This window comes from Varroa destructor, unplaced genomic scaffold, assembly GCF_002443255.2.
Source record: "Varroa destructor unplaced genomic scaffold, Vdes_3.0 BEIS01000001.1, whole genome shotgun sequence".
NCBI lineage: Eukaryota > Metazoa > Arthropoda > Arachnida > Mesostigmata > Varroidae > Varroa > Varroa destructor.
In genome coordinates, this window is record NW_019211454.1 from 57,696,189 (window position 1) to 57,716,579 (window position 20,391).

The following is a 20,391-nucleotide window of genomic DNA, read 5'->3' on the forward strand; positions in this document are numbered from 1 at the left end:
TTGAATCGTCATAAAAATGCTGAACAGTTCGGTGCCAGATATCAGAAAGTGTCTTGCTCGATACAGGGTTTGAACAGTACAGAGCAATACACATCATTCGGTCTATATTAATACTCTGCTACTGAATAATTATTAAATAAATCTAGCCAGTTCATTTCTAGAAGGTGCTCTAAGCCTTAAAATGTAATTTGTTGCTGAGCGCTCCGTAAAAAAAGCTCTGCATTATCCGTACCTATGCTTTGTGGAATTTTTTTGTCGATACTAACAAAGCGTATTTCGTCTATAAGAATTGAATTAGTGAATCAACACGCTTGTGATTGAATTTCAATTGTTTTTTGCACAGATTTCCCCATGGAAAGTTTAGAAGTTCGTCACTAAAACCTTCGTGATTAAGATCAGTCTCTTGATTGTAAACGAATTTTGATTCATTATAGATACATATTTACAAATCTCTTGCAAAAATTTCTCATTTTATACCTGTTTTTTGTCTTATATTTTTACACCAGTACCCACAGAGCGATCACATCCAACTGAAACTCATGCTCGAAAACGATTGATCTTTGTATACATGTGTCGCTTCTGTATGTTGGATCCCGTTAAAATAGGTTGTAAGTTTTTTGTTTCTCTGACAACCGTCCTGTCATAAAATAAATTCGTAAACGGTTCCCTAACGCAGACATTTGTGATACTGAGAATGAATTGACTAACGTTAAATGTAGCTATAAAACACCTAGGCATTTTGTAAATATTTCGAATATATATTATTTTTTGGCACTTCTCAACGCTCTACTAACATATCAAATAACTCAATCAATCTTGATGCGGCAATCGTTCAATGAACCTCATCCGCAAGGTGTTTTGGCCTAACATTTAGACAAGGATTAGCCATAAATCAATGTACGAATTTTTCACAAACCAAACTACATCTGTTATCTGTCGTCGTCAGCTTTCTAGATATCCTCTTAAAAATAATCGTGGATTGCTGCTACAATTTATTAGATATTGCGCCAAGTAATTTGGTAGTGATGCTCTAATGTTCTAGCAGGGGACTAGCATGTGAATCTTAATGTCTTCAAGCCGATGTCGCTTTAAACAAAGCTTATTTAAACTGAGTTTAAAGATTGAATTTGCTTTTACATAACTCTTGTAAATCTGCCTTCGTCCGTTTACCTCGTACGCCTATGTTTACTAAGCACTGTGATATTGATCCACCTATTTACAGTTCTCCTCTTTCATCCAACTCTCCTGTAAAAACCTATTTTGGTATGATTGCTTTGTCACGGCCGGTAGAACATTTCCGTAAAGGCTCCAATCGCTTTTTCAACATTAGTGGTATTCGTCCACTCGGACCGCTACATATCGATTTGCTCATACGGACATATCACTATACTGATATATTAAATTCGTTAAGAAATTCGACTATAGTTTTGTTAGTGTTTCGCGTTGCCGAGCTAAACATCTCCACGTACATTGATCACTCCATAATCAAGAAGTGGCATAATCCGGTTTTTTGGGCCATTTCTGTGATAAAAACATTAAATAACGAGTCAAATTCTAAAACTTGACATTAGTCTTTACAGTAATCAGTAAAAACTTTACACACTAAAAGTTCGACCTATCCTTTCAACTGCTTGTTAAATTTTAAGCCCATTCAGGCAGTATAAAAATAAGAAATAAACTATCATCACACGTAAAATTGTGTTATGTATGCTGAATCGAAGGGATGAGTAGTATAAACCATCGACTCCTGAATCAGAAATAGCGAAAATCCTGTTGTAGTAACAAAACAATCATATACAGGGATTTTTCCCAAGTGGTATGCTTTCATTCGGTCGGTTTCAATTCTACATTGAAGTAGTTTCTTTGATACCCGTGTGAAAGTTCACGACACGAGAGAGATTCAAACAGCTACCACGTCAAGCTGGTCGTCAGCGTCGCGGCCGTCCTAATGGTTGTAATGACATATTAACTCACTGTTCCTTCGTTTACGAGACGATTCGGAAAAATCATAAATGATGACTTTAACACACGTTCTATTTATGCTGAGAATTGTGTGCTCAAATTCGCGACCTCTATGTAGCTAATTAACCTGCTGACATCTAAGTACGTCGCATCGAAATTGAGCCGTTGACTACGGAGTTCGTTTTCCGTACTGTCCAAATAATCGGAACGGGCATTCATGCAAATATTAAAATGGTGTTCGAAGAGCACATAGTAAGAGACATTTGAATATGCATTTGGATGCGTAATCGTAGCTTTGTAATGAATAATGATTGACTAGTTGAACGTGGGCTAGAGTGAACTGACATAATGCCTTGTACTGTGATATATTCATAAGAGTTTGGTGCGTCCGGGTAACAAAAACAAACATGAAACAAGTCGGCAAATACTTCGAAAAAGATGGCAGTGGGTAAGTTTTTTCTAGCAGTGTTCGATACAAATACAGGTACCTCTATCTCGCGGTGTCAAATACTATTAGCTAGAAGTGATACGTCTTTAGGGCATGCAATCGTTTATTTGTGGTTGCATTTGTTTTAACAATTGAAATCGTCACACCTTATTGACTCGTGATCACTTCCTGCCGTTCCTTGATTTTAAAAATAAAAAAAACACATGAGAGAAAGAAATGATGAAATACATGAGAGTTTACCAAAAAGACTGTCAAAGTTCAAATTTCAGAAATGAACATTGAGATAGAAAATGTCACGTAGTTGTATAGTAAACGTAAGAGGCTACTGAAAAGTAGTTAAAATAAATCCTACCCTCCTTATACTATGTTTCCTCGACTTCACTGGTCAATGAGTTGGAAGTGCCCTTATTCTATTATGATTATTCTACATTACTTGTGAAGGTCAACTGCTGTCTTGCAGACGGTAATAATTATGAATCACCATATTTTTATATATAGATTTTGCTGTCTTTATTATTATTTGCTCATTGTATTTTATGTAAACGCTCCGTGGCACACGGCATGGTATCGTAATCGCCTTCGTCGCATAATGGATACACCTACCTAAACGGCTGAGTAGTTCTGTCCGTCTTACTCCCGAGGAGGCTGAAGATATGTGGCATATCTACAATTTACTTAACGAAGATGACATCCTTGAGGCATCCACAATACGGTAAGTATGTCAATTAGCGGCACGTACCATTTATAGAAAGAGTTGTCGCATCCATATCCACAAATATCTTACGAACCAAAGCTATCCTTTATCTTTGTACCGCTTGTGAGCCTGATATCAGGTTGACTTGTCTTCAACTACTGTCTGCGAGAAAATTTTGAGATCTCAAAGGTAGCTATTATCGACTACAATTTAAATTCATTAGACGAATTTGAAATTGCCCTTAAGTATAGTTGCCGTTACTGTTTTATAGAAAGGTCGTCACAGAATCAGCTACTGGATCAACAGATAGCACCCGCGTTCGGACGACATTGACGATTCGCGTGGAGAGCATCGACTTTGATACCGCTGGATGTGTGCTACGCGTGAAAGGACGAAACATCAGGGAAAACGAATATGTGAAGGTAAAACATAAATCTATTACTTTTCGGAAGGTCTGAGCCCCATTCTTCTTTGTGTTTGTCTGCGGGTCTGGAAGATCTCTGTAAGATGGCTTACAGTTGGAGACCGTGTTTTATTAAGCAATGTCTGTTCGAGACTGGACGAGACCACTACAACAGACCATATCGTCATCATTATTCAGGCTCTAATCCTCGAACATTATGATCCGCTTTCCATATGAATCAATAGAAGCCATGTCAAAAAATACATCGAAAACAAAACCCTTTGGCTTCCAATAATTACAGCTTGGAGCGTACCACACACTAGATTTGGAAGTTAATCGAACATTCAAACTTATCAAGTCCAATTGGGATGTAATCCATCTTGAAAGGCTACAACAAGCCTGTGATCCGACATTAAATGCCGAGGTAGCCGCCGTCGTAATGCAGGCAAGTGATTATACGAGGTCGAATTTTTCTAATTGATTTGAGTACATAAAATTGCTATCAAATGTCAGATTGTTTGTTAATGAATTTATCAAATCATTATTTACTTTTTCATACTATATCACTTCTTTTATGCACTTGAAGGAATTTATTGTTCATTTTCATAAATTTAAGGCGTCATCCGATCTTTGATACAACCATGTTGCAGGAGGGAATTGCCCACGTCTGCCTTGTAACTTCGGTAATGACACTTGTTCGCGCGAAGATCGAAATGGTAATCCCGCGAAAAAGAAAAGGATTGTGTGGTCAGCACGATAGAGGCATAAGTCGATTCTTTGACGCGATCCTTCGAGCAATTAAGCAACATGTCAACTTCGATGGTAAGAAATAAGTGCTTCGTGTTTGCTGTGATTCGTAAAATATTTCGTGACACTTGAATGTAAAATATGATTGGCATTCGCATATTATTGCCACCTTAAATGATTGATTGATTTTTTTCCGTCATCAGTAGATGACCGACGACGTTTGCTGCATGTGGTATCCCGCAGGTTGATTGTTGTTATCTGGTTGGAAGAACAAAACCGGAATAGAGAAGGGAACGAATTTACTTTTGCAATAATAATTATTATTATGAGTAACCGAACTGAAGATCATTTAACAGTTGGCTTTTGAACTTAATTTGTACTAAAATTTCATTTCAGTGGTTAAATGCGTGCTGTTAGCAAGCCCTGGCTTTGTAAAGGATCAATTTTTCAAGTATATTATGACCACTGCTGCTCAGCAGGATTGCAAACAGTTTCTCGATAACAAGGGAAAGTTCGTGCTTGCTCATTCGTCTTCCGGTTTTAAGGCCGCACTCAGAGGTAACTCATTGAACCAGTGACAATCGAAACATATGTCATAACTTCGAGGTTACCGTTTGTTAATGGCATAGACAAATGTTTTCAGTAAAAGTATCGACATCGTAAGAAACAATTCGGTAGAGACAGTTTGAGGTCAACAGTTGTTAAAAAACAGCCTATAGAATCATAGGAAATGCTTGCGGTTTCAGCTATTTTTAACTGAAATAGTGGTAAATTAGCTGATACTTATTGTTACAGATGTGCTTGAAGATCCGACTGTCCAAGCAAAGTTGGCCGACACGAAAGCCGCCAACGAAGTAAAGGCTCTTAATCAGTTCTTCCAGGTTCTTCATCAGGAACCAGATAGGGCTTTATATGGTCCTAAACACGTTGAGAAAGCTGCCGACGCACAAGCAATCGACACACTGCTAATTTCTGATAAACTTTTCAGGTTTGTCAATTATCACCTAGTATTTGCCTTAATACATTCATATATCTCTTCAAATGTTGCACTATCTGTCCAAAATGCTTCATATTTCTCCTTCTCATTGTTGCACAGCCAGCAGCGCTATAGGCATTACTATATTATTTATTCACGCTGCTTAGATTTTGCGTAGCATGGTCTCCCAATAATTTCACCTAGTAGTTAGCGGCTATAAGTCCAATTTAGTTATAAAATTGTTGTTCTTGGTCTTTTTTCTTCTGTAAATAGGTGCCAAGACGTGGCTGAGAGACGGCGGTATGTCAGTCTGGTTGAGTACGTGCGCGACGCCGGCGGCGACGTGAAGATTTTCAGCAGTTTACATGTATCGGGCGAGAACCTGGACCACCTGACGGGTGTGGCGGCTATTTTACGTTTTCCTATGCCCGAAGTGGCGAATGAAGAAATGGACGATGATGATTCGGATTCCGAATAGAAGCTTTAGTTAAGTCATAAGACGAACAAAATGGCGCTGGACTGTACGAATCTCTAAAAATTGCAGGTTATGCCTGACTGCAGCTGCTAGTTATCTGAAGATGAAGACTAACTGTTCAGTTTTGCGCATATGCATAGAAAGGCATGCAGACATACATTTTGCTACGGTTAGGTAGATGTCTAGAGTGAGTAAACGAAGTGGGCGCATCACTTTATTACGTAATAATGCTTGGGAAGTAGTAGTAGTAGGGTAGAACAGGCTGCGATTTGAGGCTTTCAACGGTATGTAATTGAACCTGACAATAGGATAAGGACAGCTGTGTACAAGCATCTAGAGAAACACGACATTTTTTGCGCATAGGAATCCGAACAAAAGTAGCTAAATAGATACGGCCTGGCCCCAATGCATAACTGCCCTTCGCTCATTGTGTAAATATCCTATCAGGACAATAGAGCAAATCTTGGCCCCTGTACACCACAACTGCTTCGATCTCTTTTTTTAGTGGCGTACGAGAAAATATCGAGGTTTCTGTCGTCGAAATTATGTTGTATGGTCTTACCAAGTACGTTCAGAGGGTTTCCTTTAATCCCGCAATGAGGAACGCGCTATATGTAGTATCTACTCACGAACTATAAGTAAATACGAACTATGTATGTCGAAGATACTTTTTTGACAGTAGTTTGTGATATTTCTCGTAACTAATGACAAACTACAGCGAGTGAATTGGAGTTGGAAGGAATTACTAACGATTTGTTTTCTAACAGTGAGTGATGCGAAGAAATTGGAACAGCAAAAAATGATAAGAACGACGAAAAACTGAGACATTTTTTCTTTTACAAAGAAAACTCTATGTTTTATCGTGGCATTAGACTTCCATTTCCTTTTGACGATGATGATGATGTTAACTATAAAGAAGTGAAACTAATTGCAATTTTCGTCTAAGATTGCATTTATTCAGAGTTGAAACGGGACTTACAGAAAGCTGAAGGATCTTTGTATGATCGAAGAAGCGGCCCAGTATTGTCTTATAAGCGGTGTATGTTATATAATTTTTAGCTATTGACTATAAATACTCGAGGAAAAACGAAACGATTGCGCTGGCGTTTGATAATTTAACTATCTTTGGCTTTTGAGCAAAGGAAAGGCCATTATTCGCCGATCATTTCACAAAAATCTCAGTCATTAACATAATTTACTGACTGATTTTTACTTGTGTTAAATTATAATTACCTATCGTCAGTAAAAGGATACAGAGCGCGATATAGAATCTCTTTTCTGAGGCTTATCACGTACTGATCCAATGTGTTCATTGTGGTGAGTTTGTCTTTTCTTATAGATGACTGATTGTATACCTCGAAATACTCTAATACTATAAAGCAAAAGTTGGAATTATCAAACACAAATTCACGCTATAAAATACGTCAGTGAAAGGAATCAGTTGTTTAGAAAGTTAACTTGTTTAGGCCCGTATCGTCATCCATTGATGGTCCTAGCTTAATTCAGCATATTGTACAGCGTCGAACTTTTAATACAGGATGTAATGTGTAGAATGTCCTCAACAAATTCAAGTGACTCTGAATAGTTTGTTGCTAAAGAATCTAAATAAAGCGAAAGAATTTAAATAAAGTTGCCGTTACGAAAAATATTCTTATCTTATTAGCCTGTTTCAGGAGATACATAAGGATGGCTTTTTATTAGATATATATATATATATATATATATATATATATATATATATAAATTCTGTATTATCACCGGTTTATTGGTACGCAGCGGAATTCACTAGCGACTGGAAACGATATGTGAAGGGTTTGTTTAAACCCCACTATTAAACGCGAACATATAATGCAAAAGAATGTCGCTTGTGGTAGATAGCAAATTAACATTGTTTAATTTTTTTGAACATGTTGTAAATATTGAGCCCTATCCATAGAGTGCGCATTTTAGTGGCTGTTTTAGGGGTTCAGAAATTCTCGGAACATACGTGGGGAGTTCGATGGGTAAATCTAAATCAAACTTTGATATAAGGAAATTATGTACCAATGTTTATCTAAGTGTTTATGTAAGGGAGCCTAGCCGATAGATTTGTATCAATTAAAATGTTCTATGAAACCAAGAACCATCTCCCAGTAAACCAGTGTAGTCAAACTTTCATTAGTATTCATGGGTGATCGATATTAGAAGTACATTATACTTTAATTTGGACAAAAAAACGTACATTGATTTGATTTGCATCAAAGTTAAGTTTATCCACATAGGCACGAAGTGGACTGTTGGACGAGTTTATCAAAAATTGAAAATTGAACAACAAATTAGCTAATATTTGTTTTATAACTTTTTTAAAATTAATTTAATAATAAAAAATTTATAATAGTGTGTCAGCTTAACTAAAGAGTTATTTTGAGCATGGGAAAAAAAGAGATGAGTTTACATTACTAACTTGGTGAATATCGCATTTGCTCAGTCTAAGCAAATGGTAAACATGATCTGAGGCCCAATGTCAACTTTTTTTAGAAAACTATCTGATTAATATTTGCACACATTCGTGGTGGTAGGCTCAATTCAATAGTAACAACTGTATGGAAGGTACGACCCACGTCGCGGGTACCGAAGGCTTGTTAACCAGCATAGTAAAGAAGTTAACCAAAAGATAGTAGGCCCATTTTTTTGGGATATGTGCAATAGAACTGTAATAACAAGTGATGTCGTTATGATTTCTTGTTCAACCTCAAAACTGTTTGAGGAGAAAAGCGGCTAAAAGTCAAATCGGAAGTTCTATTCTAGTGTTCCACACGCCGAAATTTTATGGGGAATTCAGAGCTGGGAGCTATGAGACAGTCCAGGCCACCAACAAAACCAGGTTTAGCTTTGCTGTCTAAAGTTTATAGTAAGGCGCAAATCAGCTACAGGATTGGCTGTCCACATTAATTTAGTCTCTGAGATATTGTATCATAGGAATTCGTCAAAAAATTATCCATTATCGGGAGCTTATTGGTTTACTAAATAGACGGTAGCCTTTTATATACAAAACTATGTTGTATGTCAGATACTGTATATTTAACTTGATGCCTACTCTGAACTGAATGATCAAGGATCTAAAATTACGAGGGCAGGAATACGAATATCTTTTCGCACGAACCCAAAACAGTAACACGTTACTTCTTAAATCTTTAGCTTATATGATTAAATGAACAGTGTTTTAAATCAAAAATTCACAGAGTTCGACGATTCAGCAGTATAATTCAATATTGTCAAATAAAGATCTATATATCAGTTCCTACTGCAGGAAAACATTAGCACCCTGATCCTTTGAAAAAGCCATTCTATACATCAACATGTTAATAACTGAAAACACATTTACATACATAATATTAATAATAAAAAAACTATCCGGCCCTTTTTTATTTCACTCCACACAATAATATAACGTGACACGATTGATGTCCATACAATGTCTGTTAATGTATGAATAAATGCTTGTCTGTCTGTTTGTGGCTTTCAGTTCACATCTTGTGGCTGTTTATGTGAGTTCTTTCATTGAGTGACCATTTGTATTCAGCTTGTTTCGTTGTTTTTCTGTCTTCTTCACAATTATCATCATTATTTTTTTTTCATAGCTTGTTTCTTCATTGCGTATGCTCGTATCTTTTATATTATGCTACGTATTTTACAAGAAGACGCCATTATAAGGAGACGCCGGTTCTGCTCATTTCGTTGGCACGTTCACTTTCATCAATAATAACAACGGTATCGTCATCATCATTATTATTACGTAGTCGTAATTAGCTGACATTACGCGAGCAGCAGAAAATAATAATAATTATTATTATTCATCATAATCACATTGTCGGCGTCCATCGTATAATTACCTTTCTTTGTCTTGTTACTTTATATTTATTAGTTATTAACTTGATTCACATCAATCAATTGCCTTCCCGTCCCTTAGGGGTGGAAGGATTAGCCTTCGGGGAGCGAAACGGGCAAATCTGCTTGTCGGGACGGCCGACAACTGTTTTAATGAAGTATGATTTACTTTTTTGCGTCGACCCTGCCATCACCCTCGCTATTTAGAAGGGATAACGTTTGCTGTGATTATTGAAGTTATGAAGGTTACTTCGTTCTTTTACGCTGCCAGGCAGGCAAATTAGAGAAAAACGACCAATTCCGATGACAACTGCTAATCAGCTCATATGGTTGGGCTGGGCTGGGCTGGGCTAGACTCGACACTGGAACGTACATAGCATCGGCAGAATGAAGTGGTCGACTACAACGGTGTCACTTGTTTCTGTAAGCAGGTCCTTTCTCAGTTAATCTAATGACTTTGGCTGGAAGCGTTGGCTGATCGAAGCCAATATCCATTTATACGTTTTATACTGATGTCTCTTCGTTTGTCTTATGCCTGATTTAGTTGTCCTGATCTCTCTGATTTCCTTGTTTAGCCTTGGCCTTTTGCTGCTGCTTCTTTAGGAGCTTCACCTCGGTGTCGTCTCCGTAGTAGTTTTCACTGCAAAGCAAAGCAAGCCTTAGAGACATCTGCTAGACAACGAGCACATCAGCTGTGCGTAAGATGACATCGTGCGCATTATATCTTGCTGTTGGGTACGCAAAGATTGAATACATAGGTTGGTAGGTCAGAACTGACAAGAGGACATATACAATAGGCATTCGGATGGCAAAAGGTAGGATGCGAGGTAAGACAAGGCGGTTTCAGGCAGTGCTTAAGAAAATAGCATCAAGGTATTATGAAATACTATATGATGATGCTAGACTGCAAAAACGACGAAGGATCACAATGTAAATGTATAATAATCACTAGGGGGTTATTGTTTCTGAAAAAGGCTATAAGAAATCTGTGCTATTCAATGCATCAATGCTCTATCGGTAGGAGAGGTGTTGCGTAAGGGACGGAATGGGCGATTTGCAAAATCCCACCACCTGTTTTCACCAGTGAAGACATATTTGGGTCGAGGCAAAAACAAATAACGGAAGATAGTCATGGTCGTAGTCAAAAGATGATTGACGTGAAAGGGTTTCGCGTGCCTTCACCCAGAAAGACGGCGGAAAGTCTTAAAATTTCGAGCTATTTTTGTCAAAGCTAGTAGCAGCATAGGCTCGGTGCACATGCCCATTCCACAGTGCAGGCATTGTCAGTTACGTCAAACATCTAACGTAACAACTTAGCGATTATATATTTATGTAGTGTTTTCCGAAATAATATGTTTAAATTAAACTGAGCATAATGACGAGACGAAAAAGTATGACGTTTCACGGAGTTGCAGTTAACACACATATAGACAAAATTAGTGACTCAAGTAGTGTAAATCAAAGTTGTTTCTATAACTAGGTTACAACAATGAATATCTCCAAAGACGTATTAATCATTCATAGGGCTTTGCAGGACCGATTTCAGCAAAGAGTTCACTTATCAGAGTTAGATGAAGGCGTAAGGCTTAGCAGAGAAGACAATGGGAAAGTATTGATATAATGACCATTTTCTAAAACAGGATCTAAAAAAATATCGATCAAGCACTGTATCATATGCGAGCCATGCTATTAAAGGTGGGAAAGCAGATAACATGCTTTTAAAATAAGTAGTAAAGGTAATACATTTATATCGTTGTGAAGTTGGTCGATTTTGTCACTTACGACAAAATGAATGAATATGAATTTGTATACTTGAAAGTTTCATATATAAGATAGGCGGAACACGTTGTTAGGAATTCAGAACATCCCCAAAAAGTTTGTCTCATACAAATCAGTGAAGAGAAAGAAGAAGTTCGAAAATCTTGCAGAAACACTGCACCGAGAAAAAGAATTTTTATAAAAGCAAAGAGTACTCTTGGAGAAAAATTATAAAAATAATGTTTTTTAAAAAGGTTTGATCAGATATGATTAAGTCATGTTAGTACCAGTGAAAAATCTAACATTGTTAAATACAAAAAGAAAAAGAATTGGAAGGAGGGAAAAGAAATAGCCAAGAATCGATAGACGGTTCAAATGCATTTTAGCGAGTGGTCTTGGCTGGAATCGGCCGAAAATGTTGTATGAGTAGGCGTAACAGGCCCCGCAGTTCTGCGTTCGTCTAATTTGATCGAACGGACGCGGGACCTATGACACCCACCATCCTTGGACGTTCTCAGGATCGTCGCATTGGAGAGTATCCACGTTGAAGACAGTTCCGATCGAGCAGCCGTATGGACGCGCCTGGCCCTCGATACACACGTAGAATTTTCGGCAATCAGTAGGATGGGCGTGACGGGTAAAAACTCCAGGGGCATCAGCTTCAGCGGGATCGGGGCACACGAAGCCTTCGGCGACCTCTGCAATTTTAAAAAGGTCTTAATTGTATGCGCATACGGATAAGGAGTGTATAATACGTTATCATAAAATGGCCCGCAGCGCATGGAACACACAACGACAAGTCGAGCTTGAACTAACCAACCATTATTAAAGAAATGTGTATATGTGAAACAGTGCGTAGTCTATATCGATCGTTTCTCTGTAAAACGCATAGTATTTGACATATATCGATATAGTTGTTTCTAGGTTTAATGTTTATAGGCTGCAAAAGTAAATTCTGGGTATGAATGGATAGCCACATAGTATTTTATTATAAATATAATTTACCGCGCTGATCGCATCGATCAACAGTATCGGCCCACACACAGACACGTTGATCGTTGTCGTAGGCGAGTCCGGGCGGACATTCATAACGAGACGACTCTCCGTTCCAACACGAATAGAAAACTCGGCAGTTGTTATTATCAGGGAAGATTCCGTATAGTCGCGGACAATGTGGTGTTGAAATGGGGGGCTCTGCGAATATACGTATTAGTTAATATTTATCGTACGATCTGTTATAACGAAAGAGCACGTTATTGTGTTATGGTTACAGGAGACAGTTAAACCGAGGGAAGCAGAAGTAGGCTTACAGTAGGGAAAGCTTGACGTATACAAATAGGGAAACGCTGAACTTGCTAACTGTGAAAAAAACAGGTCTGCAGTTGATGCAGCATCTATATCAACTGGAAACCTACCTTCCGTTGGAAAATGAAGGCTACATTTTTCTATTGCTAAGTCTACATTGTTTTCGGCTATAAACCCACTTTTACTCTACATTGTATGATTGTTCCAATAAAATAGAGGATCGTACTTGCAGAGGAAGCTGCTTTTCATCGATATACTGATAGCACCTAACACCGAAGCTACACGGGTACGGTACCTATTCTTGAATGTCACAACGTTTTGTGGAAGCTAGAGCAGGCCGATTACGATCGTGTAGGTTGGGCACTAATATATTGTTAGTCTTTGTTCGTTGTGAGGAATTGAAGTATAGCCGAAATGTACTGTATTGTATATCTCAATGGAATCAACTATAGGTGGATAAAGGGGATATCTGTTAACGATTGTGACCATCGGCCAGGCAAACTGGACTGACGTTTTATATAATCTCTTGATAGAACCGTCACAGGACGCACGATACGGGAACAGAACGAGTGCTTTATGCGTATGAGGTCTTGTGGAAGTGACGAAGTAGAGCTGAATTTAAGGTGAGGATCACATCGACACAAAGTCTAGCCAAATATTCGTATTGTTTTTAATACGGTTATCGTTTACTCCACAGCGCCCGCTTGCGCACGAAAATAGACGGTTCTGTTTTCTAATTAACACCGATTGATTAAGCGGCTGGCCGATTCTGAACCCTTCCTATTATCTTTGCGATTAATATTGAACATTTTACAGCGTATTCGGTGTTTGCGTTCCACATTTTGATGCCAGAACATTCAGTAGCATAGCTCTGCAGTACTATTTTAGTAAGCCTCTTGCGGCGAACGATCTGGCCGGTACTAATTGATTATTATTATAGTAGGATTGTCCTAGTCTTTTTCTGGAAGCAGCTTCTCTGAAACCAGTACCTAATACGTCCTCTGAAACCAAGTTTATGCATATATATGTAATGATGTGTTTGATGACCGTGTCTTCTGTTACTGCTTACCAAGATCAGTTCGGTCACCGCATTTGACGGAGAAAGGATATGCGCAGTTTTCCCTCAAGGGATCGGTGTCGTCGAACACGAGTCCGTTACCGCACAGCTTCAACGTGGCCGTCCCATTACTGCAGGCATAATATTTGTCACAGGACTTCGGGTGAGAGAAAAAACCGAAATCATCGGGACAGTCATAATAACCAACGTCATGCTGTACCGCCGTACCTTTTGTGGGGGCTCGCACTCCCTGCTGGGCAGCCGCTGTAAAAGCGCGGAAATAATACATTACCATAATTTTGTATTTTTTATGATGACGATTATTGATGGTAGCGAATTATTATTAGCGAAGAGAGAGATAGGAGTGCTCTCAACATGTTGGTTCAAACCACCACTGAACGTAAGCTACCATAGAAAATAAATGATACGAGTTAGAAAAGCAACGCTTACAACAAAAGCTTACATAGCATCTATTGCAAAATTAAACCGATTTCGTGCTATGAAGAAAGCACCAAATATAATAGGTGCAGCGCCTGCGTGGCATATGGTACCTTATAGGTTCTATTACGCTTCGCGGCAATTCATACATATACATATTGTTGGTAAACATGCGTATACTGATAATGGCGCAGCAGTAAAACATTAAGCGTATGTCGATAAAAACCGCCAGCTGTCAATCAGTTACGTTTTACGCTCACGTGTGGCAGTCGCTGGGATCTGCTGACTAATTTTGGTTTATGCATTTTCGCGTAACAGCTAACAGTGATATAAATACGATGCCTAACGTAAATTCGATCGGCTTTTAGACCGGAGCGCTTCGCGTACTCAATGAATGTACAAATGACGGACTATAATATTCGAATTTAACAATTCCTTTGAATTGACTTTACATGTAGATACGTGGAACAGCTTGCAGTGTCCAGTGTCTGATACGCGACCGAAGAACCCGCCGCTACTCATCAAAGCAGCCCAAGCCACTTGAACGATTGACGTGTAAAACTGATTGCGTCAGATATCTTGAAATCGTTCATACCATCTATGTATGAACGATCCGACGTCGGATATACTGATTAGCAGCAGCGCCAGCAGTTATACGGCGGCAACACTGACAGATAAGACGATAATCCCTGCCCGTTCCCTGTCGAGTCACGCCCAAATAACACCGTCGCCCTCATCATATGGCATATAATATAGCACAGGATCACGGTACGAAGCGTAGTAGTCATCCTAAATGACTTCACATTGTAGTGGAATTCCCTTTGGAATGTGAGAATAGGTGCCTTGACGTAACTCTTAACAACAAAAACAGCGATAACTTCAAGCCCTTACTGCGCAGAACAGTGGCAGGGGTAATCTCAGCGTCGGGCGTTATCGATGCCAACGGCAAAAGAAAAGTAGCAAAGCGACGGTCGAAGTAAACTGCGATCGCAAGGAACAGCACCTGACCGAACTTGGTGGGCTCACATTGTCCAGCCGGAATGTATCAAACGTGGCCGATGCTTTAGGCCGGCTCGCACGGTGATGGTAACGGCGGTAGCGAAAATTCAATCGCCGACTATTTCGGAGCAGGGAAGGGGCTGTCTAGGGCCGAGCCAGGCAACCGTTGTGTATAATATGTAGAAAATAAGAAGGGAACATCGTCCATGGACTGAAGAAGAACCGAATCGCTACTGTGTGACAAAATAATGTTGAAGATGATCTGGCACTATCGACAAACTAGCAACTGCTGCAGAGCAATATGTAGTGCGTGGTTACTAGGGCACAAGTTTTTCTCTTGTGTATCTTCGATCCCTCTTATCCATTGTTGTTGCAGAAGTTGAAATTCGCTTTTGCGAACGGTTATGTCGACGGGCCACGAAGGAAATCATTTTTTTGGTGAATGACCCCTCAATGACACACGTCTGCCTGGTGAGAGGGAATCGCGTCAATCGTCGACAAGGGTCGGCGTTGTTCGCATTGAGGCGCCCTCGCGGTCAGTGGAAGAACTGCGTCTATGAGGTATGGGATTGTTAATGTTTCTTAGACCACTTGTTTCCGGACTTCGCTAAATGCGCAGACTCACGTTGGCGTTTATGTGACAGATGGTGTTAATCACCATTAGAAGGCTACATCGGCGCATGTCGACCGACGACTCGTGTCCTTGACAGACAGTTGAGAAACTCAAATGAATGGATCACGTTGTGTCAAGTCGCGGTCTGCGCACGAACATTTCAAGACAGCCACAGGAGTTTTTATCGACCTAGCATTTGAATAACAAGGATAGGACGAAAGGAGTAAGCCGTCAATAAAGTCCCTTTTTAATTAGCTACCTTTTCAGAATTTTTAATGAAATCATTTTTTTTTTGTCTGACAACGATCAGAAATCATTCTAAACGTCAGTTATGCCCTTACAGAAATTCAGTTTTTGTCGCGTGGTTTGACAGTAACGCCGATCGAGACTTGACTTCGATTCCTAAGCTAGACTAGCTTGAGCTGCTTTCCTCTGCTGAAAGCAGCTTCAGTAGGAGTATTAAACAAAGAATCTATAATGTGGCTAATTCGTTCGATCCGGCATTTCATCAGATCGCAGTATGGCCGCAGAGAGATCAGCTGGCCTGATATGGGGCTCATAGAGACAAGCTGCCGGCAGGCCAAGGTTAGCTAGCAGGCAAAAGACACTTTCGGCTGTTCGACGCACATTAGCACTTTTCGGCACGAACATCATTAACAGTAACGAAAACAATGACTGCACGTAAAGCAAGTTCTCAAGTTCAACGATGTTTTGGCTACTGCTGCTGCTGTAAACATTACGGCGATCAACACAGTAGTGTTTTGCTCCTTTTGCCCACGACATCGACAATGTCGATCGACGTCACGGTGGGAAGCAGTTCCGAGATCCGCATGGTGGAATGGTTGCAACACCAAATTTTACAAGCTCAATTATTAAGAATGTCAGCATCAGCAGCACTGTTGGATCTAACGCCGCCGCCTTTTCATCCGACACACGTAAACCGACGCTGTCCTACGACGGAAAGCCTATCAGCAGCCATCGTCATTCGAACGAACAGATCAGAGCAAAGCAGTAATCGCGCATAGGACATAGCTAGGTATGGACACACATTCGAAAGTGGCTACAGAAGTTGACGCAGTGCAAGGCTTAGTAAAATCGTTGTATACGCGTATTTGCGTCCGTATATGCCTGTGTGTGTGTGTGTGTGTGTGTGTGTGCATATTTTTAACGGCTTTTCTCATTTCCTACGCCGAAGCGAACGACAAGCGGTCGATAATTGTTGCGCAATCATCGGGCCAATTGGTAGCAGCAGCTGTCTACCAACAGTAGCGGGATACGTCTTGGCAGGATATTAGGTTCACGTCGCCAACGGAGTTGTGACGGTGTTCGTCGCATTGCTACAAATCATCGTCTGGATGACCGCCGGTCCGTGTGTCTAGTAACTCGCCAATCGCCAGCGCGATCAGGCCGATCGTTTTGCTTTCGGCACGCACCAAAGTCGCTGCTATTTCTGCCGTCTGTGAAAATCCGAACTGGTGTGTTTATTCCTAGACGTCGTAAACGATAGAGGGAACAATTATTATCCTAAAAAAAAATAGCATTGAGCTAATAGTTGTTAGCGGCCCAACTGTGGCAGCGTCATTTGGCTGTATTGCCAAGCAGATAGTAAACAAAGTCAGTGGCTTTTGTTGCTAGCCGCCACGTTCAAAAAAACATCAAGAACAACTGCTAATTGCGCGGAACGGAAGGAGGGAATATTAAATGGTATTATTATTATTATTAAGTGCTTAATTTAGATAAAATAGGAGAAAAGTAAATTAGAAACCAAAGAAATTAAACGCCAACGCGAACCGATAAAAGCGTGTTCCGTAAAGATACGCCAATAACTGATTTCCATTTGTCGGTAATTGTGCAGGTGCGAAATGTCGGTCGTTAATTTTGATCGTACATCGGTTAGCCTAGACGTACCTTGTCGTTGCCTTGCGAAGGCGACGTTAAAAACTATTGGGTCTGTATTTGTCGAAAAGTTTACAGTTCACAGGAGAGACCTATACAGACACGCAAGTAACATCAGCAACGAGATAACTTCTATAGAACAATCACCAACCACAAGTCATACCTATCAATGTTAAAAGATACCATAGAAGTAGTGAGGATTACCTGAATTGGCGTTAAATTCAAACAAACAAATAAACAAAATTTAATTGTCGATTTAGCTAAAGGTTGCAGAAGAGTGCGTTAAGATCGATTATGCGATATTGATCAAGATAAGTACGAACATTAATTTTGTTTGTGTAAAAAAAAACGTTTGTAATGATATGAATAATATATCTAGGCCATTTTTGGGGTTGTAAAGGACGAGAACTCACCAACGTATGAGGCAATTTAGACAGAAAATAGCGATATCTGATTAGTGAAGAGAACTCAAGAGCTCTAGGTTAGTAAGCCTTGTCTACGCAACACTATGTTCTGGAATGAAACTACGGCAGACTAAGGTAAATGAATGGCAACAAAACACAGATTAATGCTCGAACCGCTTAAATAGCGAAACAACTAATTTTTATAGGTGATGACTACAATATACATTTCGCGTATGCACTAGGTAGCACTTATCTGCGTATCGTACTTTTCGTCTCACAATCGAACAAGCGAGAACAGCAGAGCCGCTTAGAGGTCGCTCCTTTCATCATAATAGGGCATTGAAGTATTTATGACCTTTGTAATGAAAGTAGAATACCTCGAACTCAACATTCACACTTGGACCATTTTTGCGTCCACGAAGCCATCTGATCCTAGGATTGTCTCAGAGCCATTTGAGGGAATAACGGTTCAACTAACGGCCGTCAACTTTTCCTCCGTCTTCTTCCTAATGGCGCGCGTGGGGGGATGTAAGGTCACCACGAGATTTTGCCACTTCCCCAAACTCCTAAAGATCTCGCTCCAGCCACTTACCGCCAGCGAGGCAGAGCGCGGCGACTGCGAATCCTTTAAATATGTGCATGCCTTGTGATCTAGTAGCTTCTGTAGATGCGAAGCCCCGGCTAGCCCTGACTAGTTGATGTTGTTCTTCTCGTTGTTGTTGTTGTCGTCGTCGTCGTTGTTGTTGTTTGTTGTTGATAATGTATTGTCACGATACGAGCACGAAACAGACACAGCACTTCACTGACAGCGGGGCGAACGTCGCTCGGCCTTTAAACCGCCCGCGACCACCGCCGCACCGGTTACCGTCACTAGCTCAGCCCTTGCCGCCCTCGCCGCAGACGCCCCTCTCTGTCGACGAACCAGCGCCGTCAGAGAAGTCGTTCCAGAGCAATGTCGTGTCGTGGCGGGTGGTGCAGTCTTTGCTACCAACCGTTATAACCGTTAGCTGCCTATTCTGCAAGGCAGCATCGAGTCAGAACGTATGAGGAGCCATTGTAACGGCTCCTCATCAACCATTGCTACTGCACCACCCCTGTCAGAGCTGACGCTTAAAGGCGAATCAACGGCCAACAATGTATAACGGTTCACGAAATGGCCGTAAAACTTGAGGTAGAACGGCTGGTCGACAGACTACGCAGCAGCTCGCGCGCCTCGATGGCCGAATGATATACGCAAATTTGCAGCGTAGACAGGAATTAACTTGACCAGCGCTATTGTCAGCGTATCGCGAACACCCTAACATCGCTGCTAATTCTATGATGAACACGATCATGACCGGCTGAAACATGTTTTAGATGCAGAGTTCGCAGCACCGAACCCATTCATCATATATTATTATAGCTAAGGATTGATTGTGTTGATGTTGGGTTCGCTGACATTGCAACCGTAGAGACGAAGAAACGTTCAGCATTCGACGTCGCTTGATTAGTTTGCAGTGAGGTAAAGTCAGTTCACTAAATGTATATATGTATACAATAAGGTCTTTTCTTAAAGGGTAAAAGTTTCCCTCACCTGAGTTATTATGAAGGTGATATTTTATAACCATTTTAAGTAAATCAGAACGTTCGCAAACGAAACGTAACTCTTTAACTCTAAAGGTCCGAGTAATGCGCGATGTATACGATGGATTATGAATGTTGATATTTTTTTAACAAGCTTAGTTTGAACTAGGTAAGGCGAAAGTTCTGATTGCCTGAGTGAGCAATACATAATTTCTCTTGTCGGAGAAAGCGGGTCGAGAAACGACTGCAGCAGTGCTCCGCTGAGCTCTAGTCGCGGTATATTGCACTAAATAATTGTTAGCAAACTGCTGTAAACAATGTAACCAAAATACGTCCCACGCCAATGTCATTGTTCGGTCGGGTCGCAACAAGTCAGATATTTGGCTCTTTTGAATGATATGTTTAAGGATCTGAGGATTATTTCCACGTCGATACGCCGCGACACTTGGACGCATCGAACGAACATATCTTCAAGGATATCATGACGGCGTGAAGCTTGTTTTATGAAGCACTTCTGTGCAAACTGTAAGAGACGTATATATTTTTGGTGGAAGCGCGGATGCATTGCACATGGGTACGATATATCACCTAGGAATCAACTGGTGGATCTTGCAATTTGAGCCACAATGACATTTGTTCAAGGAAACGGGTCATACTGCTCAGCTGCCGATTTCACCACACTGGAAATTGCTTGGTTATCTAGCCTATAAGCGGTGACGTCAAGAACAGTTCTCAGTACAGAGCACTCACCAAGGGATGCACATAGACAATCTAGGACAAACTAAA

At 40.3% G+C, this 20,391-nt stretch overlaps 2 protein-coding genes across 3 annotated transcripts; one reads left to right on the top strand and one right to left on the bottom strand.

The window, feature by feature from the left end:
* Positions 1–2,168: 2,168 nt before the first annotated feature.
* On the top strand, positions 2,169–7,351 carry pelo (pelota mRNA surveillance and ribosome rescue factor). Its single transcript, XM_022817192.2, has 8 exons — positions 2,169–2,410; positions 3,030–3,122; positions 3,376–3,526; positions 3,809–3,952; positions 4,158–4,329; positions 4,651–4,812; positions 5,050–5,242; positions 5,504–7,351. Exons 1-8 carry the CDS (start codon positions 2,370–2,372, stop codon positions 5,706–5,708), a joined length of 1,161 nt encoding a protein of 386 aa, XP_022672927.1. The 5' UTR covers positions 2,169–2,369; the 3' UTR covers positions 5,709–7,351.
* Positions 7,352–9,070: 1,719 nt separating this feature from the next.
* Positions 9,071–18,860, bottom strand: Gasp (Chitin binding Peritrophin-A domain-containing protein Gasp). 2 transcript variants are annotated; one of them, XM_022805475.2, is made up of 5 exons: positions 18,635–18,860; positions 13,705–13,956; positions 12,336–12,524; positions 11,830–12,028; positions 9,071–10,212 (listed from the first exon to the last, which is right to left on the bottom strand). In XM_022805475.2, the coding sequence occupies exons 1-5, from the start codon at positions 18,681–18,683 to the stop codon at positions 10,113–10,115; spliced, it is 789 nt and encodes a 262-aa protein (XP_022661210.1). In that variant the 5' UTR covers positions 18,684–18,860; the 3' UTR covers positions 9,071–10,112. The 2 variants fall into 2 exon arrangements, with proteins under 2 accessions (XP_022661210.1, XP_022661207.1); XM_022805472.2 differs by lacking the exon at positions 18,635–18,860 and adding an exon at positions 18,309–18,593.
* Between the last annotated feature and the right edge of the window lie 1,531 nt (positions 18,861–20,391).